The 16,053-nt window shown below is 41.5% G+C and overlaps 1 protein-coding gene across 2 annotated transcripts in view; it reads right to left on the bottom strand.

Annotated features, from left to right (window-relative positions):
* LHFPL6 (LHFPL tetraspan subfamily member 6) overlaps positions 1-16,053 on the bottom strand; it is a 234,106-nt gene that overhangs the window by 15,163 nt on the left and 202,890 nt on the right. For both annotated transcript variants that reach the window (XM_070800163.1, XM_070800164.1), the window contains exon 3: positions 11,790-11,888. In XM_070800163.1, the coding sequence (XP_070656264.1) occupies positions 11,790-11,888 (99 nt within the window). The remainder of the gene's footprint in view (positions 1-11,789; positions 11,889-16,053) is intronic.

Genomic DNA, 16,053 nt, shown 5'->3' with positions numbered 1-16,053 from the left:
TTAATAACTGTAATGAATTATCACTGACAGGGTGACATAAAACTGTTGCAAAACAACTACAAAAAAGTACAGAGAACTCAAAAGTTTTTTTCAGTCTTGGTTATTTAGTGAAAAGGCAAATCATTCTACACATGTCCTGTTGGGGATGTCTTGGGGATGATTCCATATGACAGCATAGTGGTTAATGATTTTTTAAAAAAAATCTTGTTTATGTTTTTTATATCTTTTATATATTAAATTGATGTAAAAGCATATGACATATCCTCAAACTTTTTCAACATGATTAAAACAGGAAATATGTTTGTGTTTAAAGCAAAAAGGAAGAACTGATATTTATTTGTGCATCTTTATGTATGAAGCATCTTTCACTATCACTTCAATTACTTTAACAGGCAGGTGAAGTAGTATTATCTTCTTTTAGAGACCAAAGAACTCAAGTTCTGAGAGCTTAGAACTCTTCCAGAACTCGCCCAGAATCAAACAACTCTTGAGAAGTGAAACCAAGATTTAAATCCAGTCCAAGTTTTTCCCCTTAAGGGGAAAATTCATTTATCTGGAATAATTCATTCATATGGAATTTTCCAAAAAGATCCAATAAATGAGTTTTATCCCATAAATTCTCTATGTTAATTAGTTCTTGTCAACATTCTACCAGGATAAAAATCAGATGAAGAGTCAGAAAAGATAAGCCCTTTGTTTACTTTGTTATATTTTGGGTTTTATCCTAAAAACATTTTTGAGGGGTTTATTAAAAATGCTCACCAATGGCCCTTTCTTAAGAGGAGACATGTTAAGCCATTTATCTTCTATTTCTATTTTATCTTTTATTATGAAACAAAGGTAAAAATGCACAGGAAGGTCACTAACACATAAGTTTGTGAATTCTCAGTTCTGGGGCAGAAATATTTCTCCTGAGATTGAGAGCCATAGCATAAAGATTTGAAAGAACTGTCTTCTAATGTGTATTACATACACCACATTAACAAATTGAAAAATAAAAGCCATATGATTATCTCAATAGATGCAGAGAAAGCCTTTGACAAAATTCAACATCCATTTATGATAAAAACTCTCCAGAAAGCAGGAATAGAAGGAACATACCTCAACATAATAAAAGCTATATATGACAAACCCACAGCAAACATTATCCTCAATGGTGAAAAATTGAAAGCATTTCCCCTAAAGTCAGGAACAAGACAAGGGTGCCCACTTTCACCACTACTATTCAACATAGTTTTGGAAGTTTTGGCCATAGCAATCAGAGCAGAAAAAGAAATAAAAGGAATCCAAATTGGAAAAGAAGAAGTAAAACTCTCACTGTTTGCAGATGACATGATCCTCTACATAGAAAACCATAAAGACTCCACCAGAAAATTACTAGAGCTAATCAATGAATATAGTAAAGTTGCAGGATATAAAATAGACATACAGAAATCCCTTGCATTCCTATACACTAATAATGAGAAAATAGAAAGAGAAATTAAGGAAACAATTCCATTCACCATTGCAACGAAAAGAATAAAATACTTAGGAGTATATCTACTTAAAGAAACAAAAGATCTATATATATAAAACTATAAAACACTGGTGAAAGAAATCAAAGAGGACATTAATAGATGGAGAAATATACCGTGTTCATGAATCGGAAGAATCAATATAGTGAAAATGAGTATACTATCCAAAGCAATCTATAGATTCAACGCAATCCCTATCAAGCTACCAATGGTATTTTTCACAGAGCTAGAACAAATAATTTCACAATTTGTATGGAAATACAAAAAACCTCGAATAGCCAAAGCAATCTTGAGAAAGAAGAATGGAACCGGAGGAATCAACCTGCCTGACTTCAGGCTCTACTACAAAGCCACAGTCATCAAGACAGTATGGTACTGGCACAAAGACAGAAATATAGATCAATGGAACAAAATAGAAAGCCCAGAGATAAATCCACACACCTATGGACATCTTATCTTTGACAAAGGAGGCAAGAATATACAATGGAGAAAAGACAATCTCTTTAACAAGTGGTACTGGGAAAACTGGTCAACCATTTGTAAAAGAATGAAACTAGAACACTTTCTAACACCATACACAAAAATAAACTCAAAATGGATTAAAGATCTAAACATAAGACCAGAAACTATAAAACTCCTAGAGGAGAACATAGGCAAAACACTCTCCGATGTAAATCACAGCAGGATCCTCTATGACCCACCTCCCAGAATACTGGAAATAAAAGCAAAAATAAACAAATGGGACCTAGTTAAAATTAAAATCTTCTGCACAACAAAGAAAACTATAAGCAAAGTGAAAAGACAGCTGCGATCCAAAAGTCTACTAGCAATAAATGCTGGAGAGGGTGTGGAGAAAAGGGAACTCTCTTACACTGTTGATGGGAATGCAAACTAGTACAGCCACTATGGAGAACAGTGTGGAGATTCCTTAAAAAACTGGAAATAGAAGTGCCATATGATCCAGCAATCCCACTGCTGGGCATACACACAGAGGAAACCAGAAGGGAAAGAGACACGTGTACCCCAGTGTTCATCGCAGCACTGTTTATGATAGCCAGGACATGGAAGCAACCTAGATGTCCATCAGCAGATGAATGGATAAGAAAGCAGTGGTACATATACACAATGGAGTATTACTCAGCCATTAAAAAGAATACATTTGAATCAGTTCTAATGAGGTAGGTGGATGAAACTGGAGCCTATTATACAGAGTAAAGTAAGCCAGAAAGAAAAATACCAATACAGTATACTAATGTATATATATGGAATTTAGAAAGATGGTAATGATAACCCTGTATGCGAGACAGCAAAAGAGGCACAGATGTAAGGAACAGTCTTTTGGATTCTGTGGGAGAGGGCGAGGGTGGGATGATTTGGGAGAATGGCATTGAAACATGTATAATATCATATGTGAAATAAATCGCCAGTCCAGGTTTGATGCATGATACAGGATGCTTGGGGCTGGTGCACTGGGATGACCCAGAGGGATGGTATGGGGAGGGAGGTGGGAGGGGGGTTCAGGATGGACGTGTACACCCATGGCAGATTCATGTAATTAGCTTCCAATTAAAATAAATAAATTTATATTAAAAATGTGTATTACATTATCAGAAGGAATTATCTGCTTGGGATGGTGGGGGTCGGGGGAGGGGCATAGAATCTTCTTAATAGACTATCACCAAATCCTTAATTATGGGAAAATTTTAATAAATCTACATATTTATTCCAGATGATGTTCATATAGCCTATTTGTCTTAAAGGCACACAGTTCAGGTATATCTACTCTTTGGTGTTATAAAAGGTAACCATTGAAAAAAAATTAAGAAAGATCTTTAAAAGAGAGACTAACATATTCTTTCCAATAGTTTGCTGGCCATATCTTATTAGTTCTTAATATCTTGTGGCCACCAAACTATTGGGAAGAATATTTCTCATTTCCCACAGGTTTTCTAAGCACATTTCCTTTTTTCCGTTAGCACTGAATTCCACTGCTACAAATCACAGCAAGTCACTGAATTAGGTTTTTAAAAGGCATTGATACAACAACAGGTAAGATCCTGCTCTAACACAATGAAACCAAAAAAGACTTCAGGAAGGAAAGATTTAGAGCAATTTCCTTTTTCATCTACCAGGGTATTTGGTTCTTTAAACTATGACCCTGAACTTGATTACTTTCTAGGAGGTGGTTAAGCCATTAGTCCCTCAGAGAGTATGGTCATGATTCTCTCCAGGATATCACATTCAGCTTCTGATGGCAACTGCCTTGTTAGTCAAAAATGAGCTATAAGGTTTCTTCCTTTCTATCTTCTCTCCCTTCCTTCTCTCTCAGCCTCCCTCTCTTCTTTGAACCATTTAGCAGACAGTAGATATGTGACAAGCAGGTAAGGATCCTATCTATCTAATTCATAATTTTATTCTAAGTATATGGCACAACTTTGGGTACCTAGAATGTGCTTAATACATACTCGTTGAATAAATACATCTATTGAATACTGCTATGAACCATCAAACTGACATAGGCAGCAGTGTTGCAAAAATCCTGTCCCAGAGGAACGAACAAAGATGGTTTAGGAAAGCAGATAGAATTGGATCTAGGATTATACAGAATGGGGGTACTTTTTCCTAAAGCAGGTCTAGAGGCATTTACTAAAGCTATACTTAAAAGTGGAAATGTGTATGTGTATGTGTTAGTTGCTCAGCTGTCTCTGACTCTTTGTGATCCCATGGACTGTAGCCCGCCAGACTCCTCTGTCCATGGAATTCTCCAGGCAAGAATACTGGAGAGAGTAGCCTTTCCCTTCTCCAGGTGATCTCTCCGACCCAGGGATCTAACCCGGGTATCCTGCATTGCAGGCAGATTCTTTACCATCTGAGCCACCAGGGAAGCCCAAAGTGGAAATATTAATGCTCTAATGTTGTTGCTAGGGCCCAGAAATGGACGGGTTGAATTCATGCCCCTGAAATGAATAGGTTCTCCCCACTGGCTGAGATGAAAGTGAAAAATCCTTCATCTCTGGAAAAAAGGCCCCTAAGAAGGCAGAGGCACCCACAAAGCTGATTGTTCTTCCCTTGGAGGTGCCAGGACATTTTGCTCCATCACTTCAGCACCAGCCAAGTTGGACTTCTGTCTGTGGAAGTTTCCAACTATCCTTTGCAGCATCACCTTCCAGAATGTTCCCATGGGTCACTCTGGGCCTACTCAGTTTGGGTCTCAGCTTAACTCACAGAAGCTTCATGGCTTCTCTCTGTCACCCTCTAGCCCTAGAGCTGAGTGAAGGAATATAGGCTCATGCTGGACCTTCTAAGTCAGTGGTCCCCAATGTTTTTGACATCAGGGGTTGGTTTCATGAAATACAAGTTTTCCAGGGACTAGGTTGGAGGGGGAGGGTTTCAGAATGTTTCAAGAGCACTACATTTATTCTGCACCTTGTTATTATTACATCACTTTCACCTAAAATCATCAGGCATGAGATCCTGGAAGTTGGGGACCCTTGTTCTAAGTGACTTCCAGTGATTAGAACTTGAGTGTCAAGAGTTTGGAGCAGTTCCAGATAATAGCCTTGGAGGAGGTAGAAATTATTGCTGCTTTAAAGACTTGAACTCTGGCTAAATCTCAAGGCACATGCAACACCTTACTGCTAACCAGTCCCCCCAAAAGCAGTCTCATACTGGGAGCATTGATTACCTTTAAGCAATGACCAAGTAGGGAAAAATACAAATAACCTCACATATGCAGACGATACCACTCTTATGGCAGAAAGTGAAGAGGAACTAAAGAGCCTCTTGATGAAGTGAAAGAGAAGAGTGAAAAAGCTGGCTTAAAACTCAACATTCAAAAAATGAAGATCATGGCATCCAGTCCCATTTCTTCAAGGCAAATAGATGGGGAAACAATGGAAACAGTGACAGACTTTATTTTCTTGGGCTCCAAAATCACTGCAGATGGTGATTGCAGCCATGAAATTAAAAGATGCTTGCTCCTTGGCTATGACAAACCTAGACAGCATATTAAAAAGCAGAGACATTATTTTGCTGACAAAGGTCCTTCTAGTCAAAGCTATGGTTTTTCCAGTCATCAAGTATGGACGTGAGAATTGGACAATAAAGAAAGCTGAGCGCCGAAGAACTGATGCTTTTGAACTATGGTGTTCAAAACTCTTGAGAAGAGAAAATTCTTGAGAGTCCCTTGGACCACAAGGAGATCAAACCAGTCAATCCTAAAGGGAATCAGTCCTGAATATTCATTGGAAGGACTGATGCTGAAGCTCCAATACTTTGGCCACCTGATGCGAAGAACTGACTCATTGGAAAAGACTCTGATGCTGGGAAAGATTGAAGGTAGGAGGAGAAGGGGACGACAGAGGATGAGATGGTTGGAAGGTATCACTGACTTGATGGATATGAATTTGAGCAAGCTCCGGGAGTTGGTGATGGACAGGGAAGCGTGGTGTGCTGCAGCCCATGGGGTTGCAAAGAGTTGGAAGTGAATGAGCGACTGAACTGGACTGAACTGAACTGAATGAACAGAAACACATCAAGTGTTAGGGGTCTCTTCCTGAACAGAGCGACAGATGCTGCCTGCCACTATCTGGGATGACCCAGCAGGCCAGCATGGCTCACGCACAACTCAGACGCCTGCAGTCCCTGGGCAGAGGCTCAGCCTTGTCTGCAGCCTCAAAAAGTCCACATAAATCAAAGAGTCGTCTCACTTCTGGCCAAAGGGATGTTTGTTTTATTCAATGTCACAGAAGCCGATAGCAGCTTCTCCTGTTATTGAGTGCAAAAGTAGAGGCTTCTAGTCCACATCAGAAAAACTGGGTCACTCAGCTTCACAAGTACCCACTAACACTGAGCTTGAGACAGCTCAAAGAAGAAATTTTCTATTTTCGTTCCCATTTTGGCCTGCTGACCTCCCCACACATGCCAATCTTTTTTTTTTTTTTTAAGTGCAGTTCGATCTGAGAGGAGAGAAAACACCAGTCAGGAGTCAAAGAGTTCAAAGAGACGTGGGATGGTCATTGCTCAGACTGCAGAAGAAGAGATCTCTTCACTGGAGTGAAAATTTGGAAAACACTGCCATCTTTTCTGAAATCACGAGGCTCCAGGTTTTCCGAGTTGACGGTACTACTCTTGAGAAGCCGAGAGCATAATTTCAAGAACAGGAAACATGATGTCTTCTTAATCAAATTAAATAGCAAAATGAAAGCAATAATTACTCAAATTTACTTGGCAAATTAGCAAGACAAATTAATTGAAACACTCTTTTTGATCATAAGGATATAATTAGAAAAGTCTTTGGTGGATGAAAATATCTCTGAGGCATGAATTAAATCAATTGGACAACCTGATGATAAAGCCCTTATGCTTAGTGTATAAATCCCAACTTGCTGTTATGGAATATAAAGGAAGGATAGAGATTATCAGCAAGTATTCAATAAAAATGGTCCTGTAATGTGAATAATAATAGCTAACAACTACTGGGCTTTTATTACATGACTATGCCGTGCAACACGGTGCATTATTCTTATCACTTGTCCTGTTTCGTTTCTTTTAAAAATTAATAAAGAGACTCATCATGGTTATCAACTGCACAGCTTAAACCATTGCTGAGCCCATGGTTGTGGACAGACGGTCGTAAAATGTTTGTTCTGTGCAAGTGGCAAACTTGATGATTGTCTTTATCAATTTTCAAGAGAAATGAAACAGTGCAAGAGATATACACCATTACTGACCCTCTGCCCATGGGCTTCTCATGTGGTTCAGTGGTAAAGAATCTGCCTGCCAATGCAGGGGATGCAGGTTCAATCCTTGGGTTGAGAAGATTCCCAAGAGGAGGAAATGGCAACCTGCTCCAGTATTCTTGCCTGGGAAATCCCATGGACAGAGGAGACTGGCAGGCTACAGTCCATGGGGTCACAAAGAGTTGGATATGGCTCAGCGACTGAGCATGCATGCACATTCATAACCATAGACTCCATGATGGAAGGAGCACAGGGCACCAAAACCTGACAAAAACCAGCAGGTGAGATGCCTTTTCTCTTCTTAGCCTCATCTTCCACTTACAAATGCCATTGTGCTCAGTCGTGTCTGACTCTCTGTGACCCAATGAACTGTTATCTGCCAGGCTCCTCTGTCTATGGGATTTTCCAGGCAAGAATACTGGACTGGGTTGCCATTTCCTTCTCCAGGGGATCTTCTCGACCCAGGGACTGAACCCACGTTTCCGGCATTGCAGGCCGATTCTTCACTGCTGAGTCACTGGAGAAACCCACGAGGGGAGTAAATACTGTCTTTCTAAATTCCTTCTTGATGCCATGTCCCCAGCACCCAGCCCAGGGCCTAGCACACTGGAAGCACCCAATAAATATTCTTTGGCTGAATGACTGAGTGAATGCTCTCCTTAAATAACCTGTCAAAGTGGGAAGAAAAGTGATGATGATTTCTTTCAGGACATGCTCGAAAGAGAGTAATAGCAGTTCAGTCATGGCATGCCAAGAAACTGACCCATATTCCACAATAAGGAGGCTGTGAGCCTTAAAAACACCAATACTTGCCAACCCTTGGGAGGAAAGACGCATCCACATGCTGTCTATGGAGTGGAGCAGAAACAAGCTCCGATTCGCAGAAGCAGCAGAGACAGGGTGTGGCCCTGGCAAGCAGTATGTAAGCCACTAAAACTGGGCATCAGAGCCATCCTTACGGAGTATGTTCATGCTCCCCATGCAGGGGGTGGCTCCTAACCCAGCTCTAGGGTCCCTCCACGGGTGCTCCAGAATCTGTGACCTCACGCACTGAAGTTTAGCCCTCATCAGTCTTCCGGGAAACAGGAATACTTTCATAAAGGCAGAAAACGGATTAAGTTAGGTGGAAAAAGCATGATGGCACCTCTATGCCATAGTATGTCTTTAGGTTTCCTTTTGGAAGAAAAGATCACAGAGTCTGCAAAAATAATAGTAACCTGGAGAAATGAAACTCAATAAACCCGAAATACTTCTTCCAGGGACCCATAACTCATTTTCTCTGTAGCTAATGCCAGTTTTGAATTTTTTTTCTCATCATCCAATCTAATAGAAATTTAAAAATAAAAAGACCAAAGTTAAAACCATGCTGTAATTTTTAAAATTTTATTTATATTTAATTGAAGGATAATTGCTTTATGATATTGGTTTCATCTTTGCCATAATCAACACGAATCAGCCATAGGTGTACATATGTCCCTTTCCTCTTAAACCTCCCTCCCATCTCCCACTCTCTCCCACCCCTCTAGGTTGTTACAGAGCCCCAGTTTGAGTTCCCTGAGTCATACACATTCTGTAATTTTGAGATTGCTAAAACGGCTTTAGTGAGTTTATAACATAAGAAGTTATTATCACTAGTAAAGAGTTAAGTGTTTTGTTTTTCTCTTTAAGTTCGACATTCAGAGTTTTAATCCTCAAGGTTGTAAAGATGTAAGATCCTGGGGCATGGTAGCGAAAATTGCAAAACAGGATCTGCATTTCATTACAATCTGCTAATCAATAACACAATACACACCAGCTAGACACCAGCAAGAACAGGGTTCTCACCAAGCTGAGGCCCAGATGAAACAGTGAAGAATTTCTCAAATACTAGAGAAAGAAAGATGCTAAACACTGTACTGAAATATCTCCCTTGGATACAGTTTGCGTTTGGGGAAAAGAAAAAAGGAAAGGCTAGTTTCATGCATTGGAGAAGGAAATGGCAACCCACTCCAGTGTTCTTGCCTGGAGAATCCCAGGGACGGGGGAGCCTGGTGGGCTGCAATCTATGGGGTCACAAAGAGTTGGACACGACTGAAGCGACTTAGCAGCAGCAGCAGCAGCAGCAGCAGCAGCAGTTAACTTTGTGTCTGCATTTTTCACTTCCCTGCATTCATGGCAATCACAGACTCATCTAGACTCAGGACAGTGTCGCCTCCAACGAGGGAAGGATGCACAGACAGAAATCTCGTATTTTTCACCCATGCAAATTGGGTGGTATTTCAAGCACTATCTCCTCTACCCAAAGAGCCAGTAGTATTCCCCAGAGGGAAGCAGGTGTTTGTCGTCCATTGAATCAAACAAAAACTGCTTCATTTTCAAATTCACAGACATTTTACATGATATCACATCTGCCCATTTTTCTCAGTATCCAACAGATTTTTTTCCTATAAATTCTTTTATCAAGCAGCACACGGGATATTAGTTCCCTGACCAGGGATTGAACCCCTACCCTTTGTAGTGGGAGCATGGAGTCTTAACTCCATGACTGCCAGAGAAGTCCCCTTTTTTTTAAGGAAAAAAAAAGTTCTAACATAAAAAATTTTTCAATCACTTGGATTATAGTAATACTGTTGTAAGACCAATTCCATTGAGATTTTTCTTATTAGAAAAAATTAATGTGAAAAGCAGATGTATGTTTAAGTTTGTGACTCACTATGCATTCATTGTCCAAAAAAATCTGTCGATCCATATATTAGGGAAAAATAAGTTGGCTATCGTTTGGCAATAAGTGTTTTATGGACTCGTAATTGTCAATCTAGTTATCACCAATTCTAGAAAAACATCCTAAGAAAATAATTCAGTCAAGAGAAGACTTCTCTTCATTAAACTACTCCTTCCAAGATGTTTCAAAATAACATAAACTGAAACAGACAAAATATCCACCTAGAAAGAAGTCAACACGTGGTTAAGTAAATGTAGGTTTCTCAATCAAGTATTTGCTAAGCATCACAAGTTACAATGGTGCAAATCACGTTGTATTATGGACAACATTTTTATAGGTTGCTATGACCAACCTAGATAGCGTATTAAAAAGCAGAGACATTACTTTGCCAACAAAGGTCCATCTAGTCAAGGCTATGGTTTTTCCAGTGGTCATGTATGGATGTGAGAGTTGGACTGTGAAGAAAGCTGAGCACCAAAGAATTGATGCTTTTGAACTGTGGTGTTGGAGAAGACTCTTGAGAGTCCTTTGGACTGCAAGGAGATACAACCAGTCCATTCTAAAGGAGATCAGTCCTGGGTGTTCATTGGAAGGACTGATGCTGAGGCTGCAACTCCAATACTTTGGCCACCTCAAGCGAAGAGTTGACTTATTGGAAAAGACCCTGATGCCGGGAGGGATTGGGGGCAGGAGGAGAAGGGGACGACAGAGGATGAGACGGCTGGATGGCATCATCGACTCGATGGACACGAATTTGAGTGAACTCCGGGAGATGGTGATGGACAGGGAGGCCTGGCATGCTGCAATTCATGGGGTCACAAAGAGTGGGACATGACTGAGTGACTGAACTGAACTGAACTGAAGGAAGTAGAATGTCTCTACAAGTGAGGCGTACCTGAAATGTTCTGATTAGCACACAGAAAAGTTCATGAGTCCTTCAGCAAGGTGTGAATGGGGACCTACTTAACCAGACCTCTCGCTGCTCCTTGGTTCTCTATGGTCCCTGGATGGGTTTTCCTCACCCCTCTCCTCTCCCCCTCCCTGTGCTGTGCTTAGCTTGACTCCTTGCCTGCATCACGCTTCCGTCCATCACCAGATAATCCACGTGCATCACTTTGTTCAAGACTCAGCTCCCTTCCCATCTCTTTCACAAAGTTATGTTTACCCTGGAGTGAAACTGCTTTATTCGATTCCTCAACCCTGACTGTCATTTTCTTGATCATTGTGTTTGTTTTGTCTTCTCAGACAGTGAATTCCACAGGCAGAGTTATTTTTAGTGCATGCAATGACTCATAAATATGTGATTTTGAAGAAATTAATCAATGAATATAAACTCAGCAGAGCATGGACCATTTCTTTTCTTTCTTTTTTTTTTTCATTTCTTTTCTTTGTATCTACAGGTCTTCACATAGTGCAGACCTTCCCATAGTACATTATAAGTAACTGTTAGTCGCTCAGTCATGTCTAACTCTTTGCAATCCCATGGACTGTAGCCTGCCAGGCTCCTCTGTCCATGGAATTCTCCAGGCAAGAATACTGGAGTGGGTTGCCATTCCCTTCTTCAGGGGGTCTTTCCGACCCAGGGATCAAACCTGGGTCTCCTGCATTGCAGCCAGATTCTTTACCATCTAAGCCACCAGGGAAGCCCATATGATAAATAGCTCTTCACTAAACAACTGGAGGAATGAATATATGTGTATTGCGTTATACACATGTTTGCTGGCTCCAATCCTGGGATGTGTTTTTCTTTCCCGTCCTTTTTCCACCTTTTGTTTCTGTGGAAGATCAGAGACGTTCTCTTCTAAAGGAGTATTACTCATGAAGAGAACTTACCCAGATCGAATTGGCCAGAAATGTAGCCACAAGTCTGCCGGACTTCCTCACTGTCCCAGCCCAGAGGGTAGAGGGCGCAGCCAGCACCGATCAACAAGCCTGCAAAGACAAAAGACAAGAAGGCTTTAGCAATGCCCTTCTGGAGCCCAAGATAAAGGTACCAGGGACAAAAGATCAATATCAGCAATATGACAAAGGAACATAGGGTCTGCTTTTGGGAAAGCACCAACCAAGCTCCCTTTAGCGATCTAAGGTCAATTTAACCCCAAGAACAACTTCAACTCTGCTTAAAAGGAGAGAGAAGAAAAAGAACAACCCTGATAGACATCTCAGTCTGGTTCCAACTTTGCCTTTTAAAACATTAAAAGCCTTGCAAATCCTGTTTAGGAACTACAATCCAGAAGCCCTTTTTAACCACTCTTGTAAAAAGCCAGCCCAATTCCACCATCAATCCATGTAAACAAGTAATTCGAGCGCCAGCAAAAGACCTCATCGGTTATGCTTCATCATTCATCAGATTTTTTTTCCAATTTAAGTATCAAAACAGAATATTTCAGCATCATCAAATTTTACCCAGGGCAGAGACAGTACAAAGATTTTCATGCACCACTTAGGCACATTGATTGAACTAGTGAACTGGGCTACGGCTCTCGTGTTCTCTTGAGACGGTGAGAATCATCAAGTGTTCATGTGTACTGGAAATACTCAAGAAGACGGCCGCTGGTTGGGATCTCAGTGCTTCTTGCAGCAGGTTTGCTAATTAAACTGAAGCCAGTGATGGATTTATTTTCATGTAAGTCAGGTTATCATGGCAGCTTACTCTGAGCCAGTCTTTAGTGACTCATTCAGAGCCACTGATTAGTGAGTCTTTGGTGTTGCATCAAAGCCTAAACTGAATGAGACCGAGTGAAAGAAAGTGAAAGTGAAGTTGCTTAGTCATGTCTGACTCTTTGCAACCCATGGACTGTGGCCTACCAGGCTCCCCTGTCCATGGGATTTTCCAGGCAAGAATACTGGAGTGGGTTGCCATTTTCTTCTCCAGGAGACCTTCCTGACCCAGGGATTGAACCCGGGTCTCCCACATTGTAGGCAGACACGTTACAATCTGAGCTACCAGGGAAGCACTGACCAATTGAAACAGGGGGCTAAGCTGAAAGTATCATTTTGTCATGTCAGTCAACGAGTATAAACATCACTCGTGGGACTTCCTTGGTGGTCCAGTGGTTAAGAATCTGCCTTGCAACGCAGGGGAGGCGGGTTTGATCCCTGGTTGGGGAACTAAAATCTCATATGACATGGAGAAACTAAGCTTGTGTGCTGCAACTAGAGAGTCTGTGTGCCACAACGAACATCTCCCCGTGCTACAACTAAGACCTAATGCAGCCAAATAAATAAATAAACGTCATCGGTACACACAGTCTGACTGTCTGCAGGATTGTGGGTAAAAAGGCACTAAATGAGGGAGGCTCCTAAATAAGAAAACAGTTAATGTGCTAATGCATAGCCAGAATGCCGGGGTCCCCCAAGGCATCTCAAGGAGACCTTCAGTATTTGTGGACTGAGTCTCTTCCTGTCCCCCTTCTGCTTCTCCTCTACCCTTGGTAGGTGAGTTGGTTAGTTGTAACCAGACAAACCATCTGTTTCCTCACAGACATGTAAGGAGGAGCTGCTTTCTACCCCTCTCCCCCAAACTCCATGCCAAGCTCTCTGGAGAGATACCCCACAGAAATGGATACACATTTCCCGCCCTGCTGCCCCTCCCTCTGACTCAGCCCTTGGACCACAGTCAGACGAGCATCTAATAGAAGGGCTGTGATCCTAGGGAATCTGACAGAATGTGGTCCACAGGAGAAGCGAATGGCAAACCACTTTAGTACTCTTGCCTTGAGAACCCCATGAACAGTATGAAAAGGCAAAATGATAGGATACTGAAAGAGGAACTCCCCAGGTCAGTAGGTGCCCAATATGCTACTGGAGATCAGTGGAGAAATAACTCCAGAAAGAATGAAGGGATGGAGCCAAAGCAAAAAGGATACCCAGCTGTGGATGTGACTGGTAATAGAAGCAAGGTCCAGTGCTGTAAAGAACAATATTGCACAGGAACATGGAATGTCAGGTCCATGAATCAAGGCAAATTGGAAGTGGTCAAACAAGAGACGGCAAGAGTGAATGTCGACATTCTAGGAATCAGCAAACTAAAATGGACTGGAATGGGTGAATTAAACTCTGCTGCTGCTGCTGCTAAGACGCTTCAGTCATGTCCAACTCTGTGCGACCCCATAGACTGCAGCCCACCAGGCTCCCCCATCCTTGGGATTCTCTAGGCAAGAACACTGGAGTGGGTTGCCATTTCCTTCTCCAATGCATGAAAGTGAAAAGTCAAAGTGAAGTCACTCAGTCATGTCTGACTCTTAGCGACCCCATGGACTGCAGCCTACCAGGCTCCTCCATCCATGGGATTTTCCAGGCAAGAGTACTGGAGTGGGGTGCCATTGCCTTCTCCAATTTAACTCAGATGACCATTATATCTACTACTGCGGGCAGGAATCCCTCAGAAGAAATGGAGTAGCCATCATGGTCAACAAAAGAGTCCAAAATGCAGTGCTTGGATGCAATCTTAAAATGACAGAATGATCTCTGTTTGTTTCCAAGGCAAACCATTCAATATCACAGTAATCCAAGTCTATGCCCCAACCAGTATAACACTGAAGAAACTGAAGTTGAACGGTTCTATGAAGACCTACAAGACCTTTTAAAGAACTAACACCCCAAAAAGATGTCCTTTTCATTATAGGGGACTGGAATGCAAAAGTAGGAAGTCAAGAAACACCTGGAGTAACAGGCAAATTTGGCCTTGGAATACGAAATGAGGCAGGGCAAAGACTAATAAGAGTTTTGCCAAGAAAATCCACTGGTCATAGCAAACACACCCTTCCAACAACACAACAGAAGACTCTACACATGGACATCACCAGATGGTCAACACCGAAATCAGACTGATTATATTCTTTGCAGCCAAAGATGGAGAAGCTCTATACAGTCAACAAAAACAAGACCGGGAGCTGACTGTGGCTCAGACCATGAACTCCTTATTACCAAATTCAGACTTAAATTGAAGAAAGTAGGAAAAACCACTAGACCATTCAGGTATGACCTAAATCAAATCCCTTATGATTATACAGTGGAAGTGAGAAACAGGGCCTAGATCTGATAGACAGAGTGCCTGATGAACTATGGAATGAGGTTCGTGACATTGTACAGGAGACAGGGATCAAGACCATCCCCATGGAAAAGAAATGCAAAAAAGCAAAATGGCTGTCTGGGGAGGCCTTACAAATAGCTGTGAAAAGAAGAGAAGCAAAAAGCAAAGGAGAAAAGGAAAGATATAAGCATCTGAATGCAGAGTTCCAAAGAATAGCAAGAAGAGATAAGAAAGCCTTCCTCAGCAATCAATGCAAAGAAATAGAGGAAAACAACAGAATGGGAAAGACTAGAGGTCTCTTCAAGAAAATTAGAGATACCAAGGGAACATTTCATGCAAAGATGGGCTCGATAAAGGACAGAAATGGTATGGACCTAACAGAAGCAGAAGATATCAAGAAGAGGTGGCAAGAATACACAGAACTGTATAAAAAAGATCTTCATGTCCCAGATAATCACGATGGTGTGATCACTGACCTAGAGCCAGACATCCTGGAATGTGAAGTCAAGTGGGCCTTAGAAAGCATCACTATGAACAAAGCTAGTGGAGGTGATGGAATTCCAATTGAGCTATTTCAAATCCTGAAAGATGATGCTGTGAAAGTGCTGCACTCAATATGCCAGCAAATTTGGAAAACTCAGCAGTGGCCATAGGACTGGAAAAGGTCAGTTTTCATTCCAATCCCAAAGAAAGGCAATGCCAAAGAATGCTCAAACTACCGCACAATTGCACTCATCTCACACGCTAGTAAAGTAATGCTCAAAATTCTCCAAGCCAGGCTTCAGCAATATGCGAACTGTCAACTTCCTGACGTTCAAGCTGGTTTTAGAAAAGGCAGAGGAACCAGAGATCAAATTGCCAACATCTGCTGGATCATGGAAAAAGCAAGAGAGTTCCAGAAAAACATCTATTTCTGCTTTATTGACTATGCCAAAGCTTTTGACTGTGTGGATCACAATAAACTGTGGGAAATTCTGAAAGAGATAGGAATACCAGACCACCTGACCTGCCTCTTGAGAAATTTGTATGCAGGTCAGGAAGCAACAGTTAGAACTGGACATG

Source organism: Bos indicus, chromosome 12, assembly GCF_029378745.1.
Source record: "Bos indicus isolate NIAB-ARS_2022 breed Sahiwal x Tharparkar chromosome 12, NIAB-ARS_B.indTharparkar_mat_pri_1.0, whole genome shotgun sequence".
Lineage (NCBI taxonomy): Eukaryota > Metazoa > Chordata > Mammalia > Artiodactyla > Bovidae > Bos > Bos indicus.
Note: the sequence above shows the minus strand (reverse complement) of the source record. Positions and strands in the feature narration are given on the sequence as shown.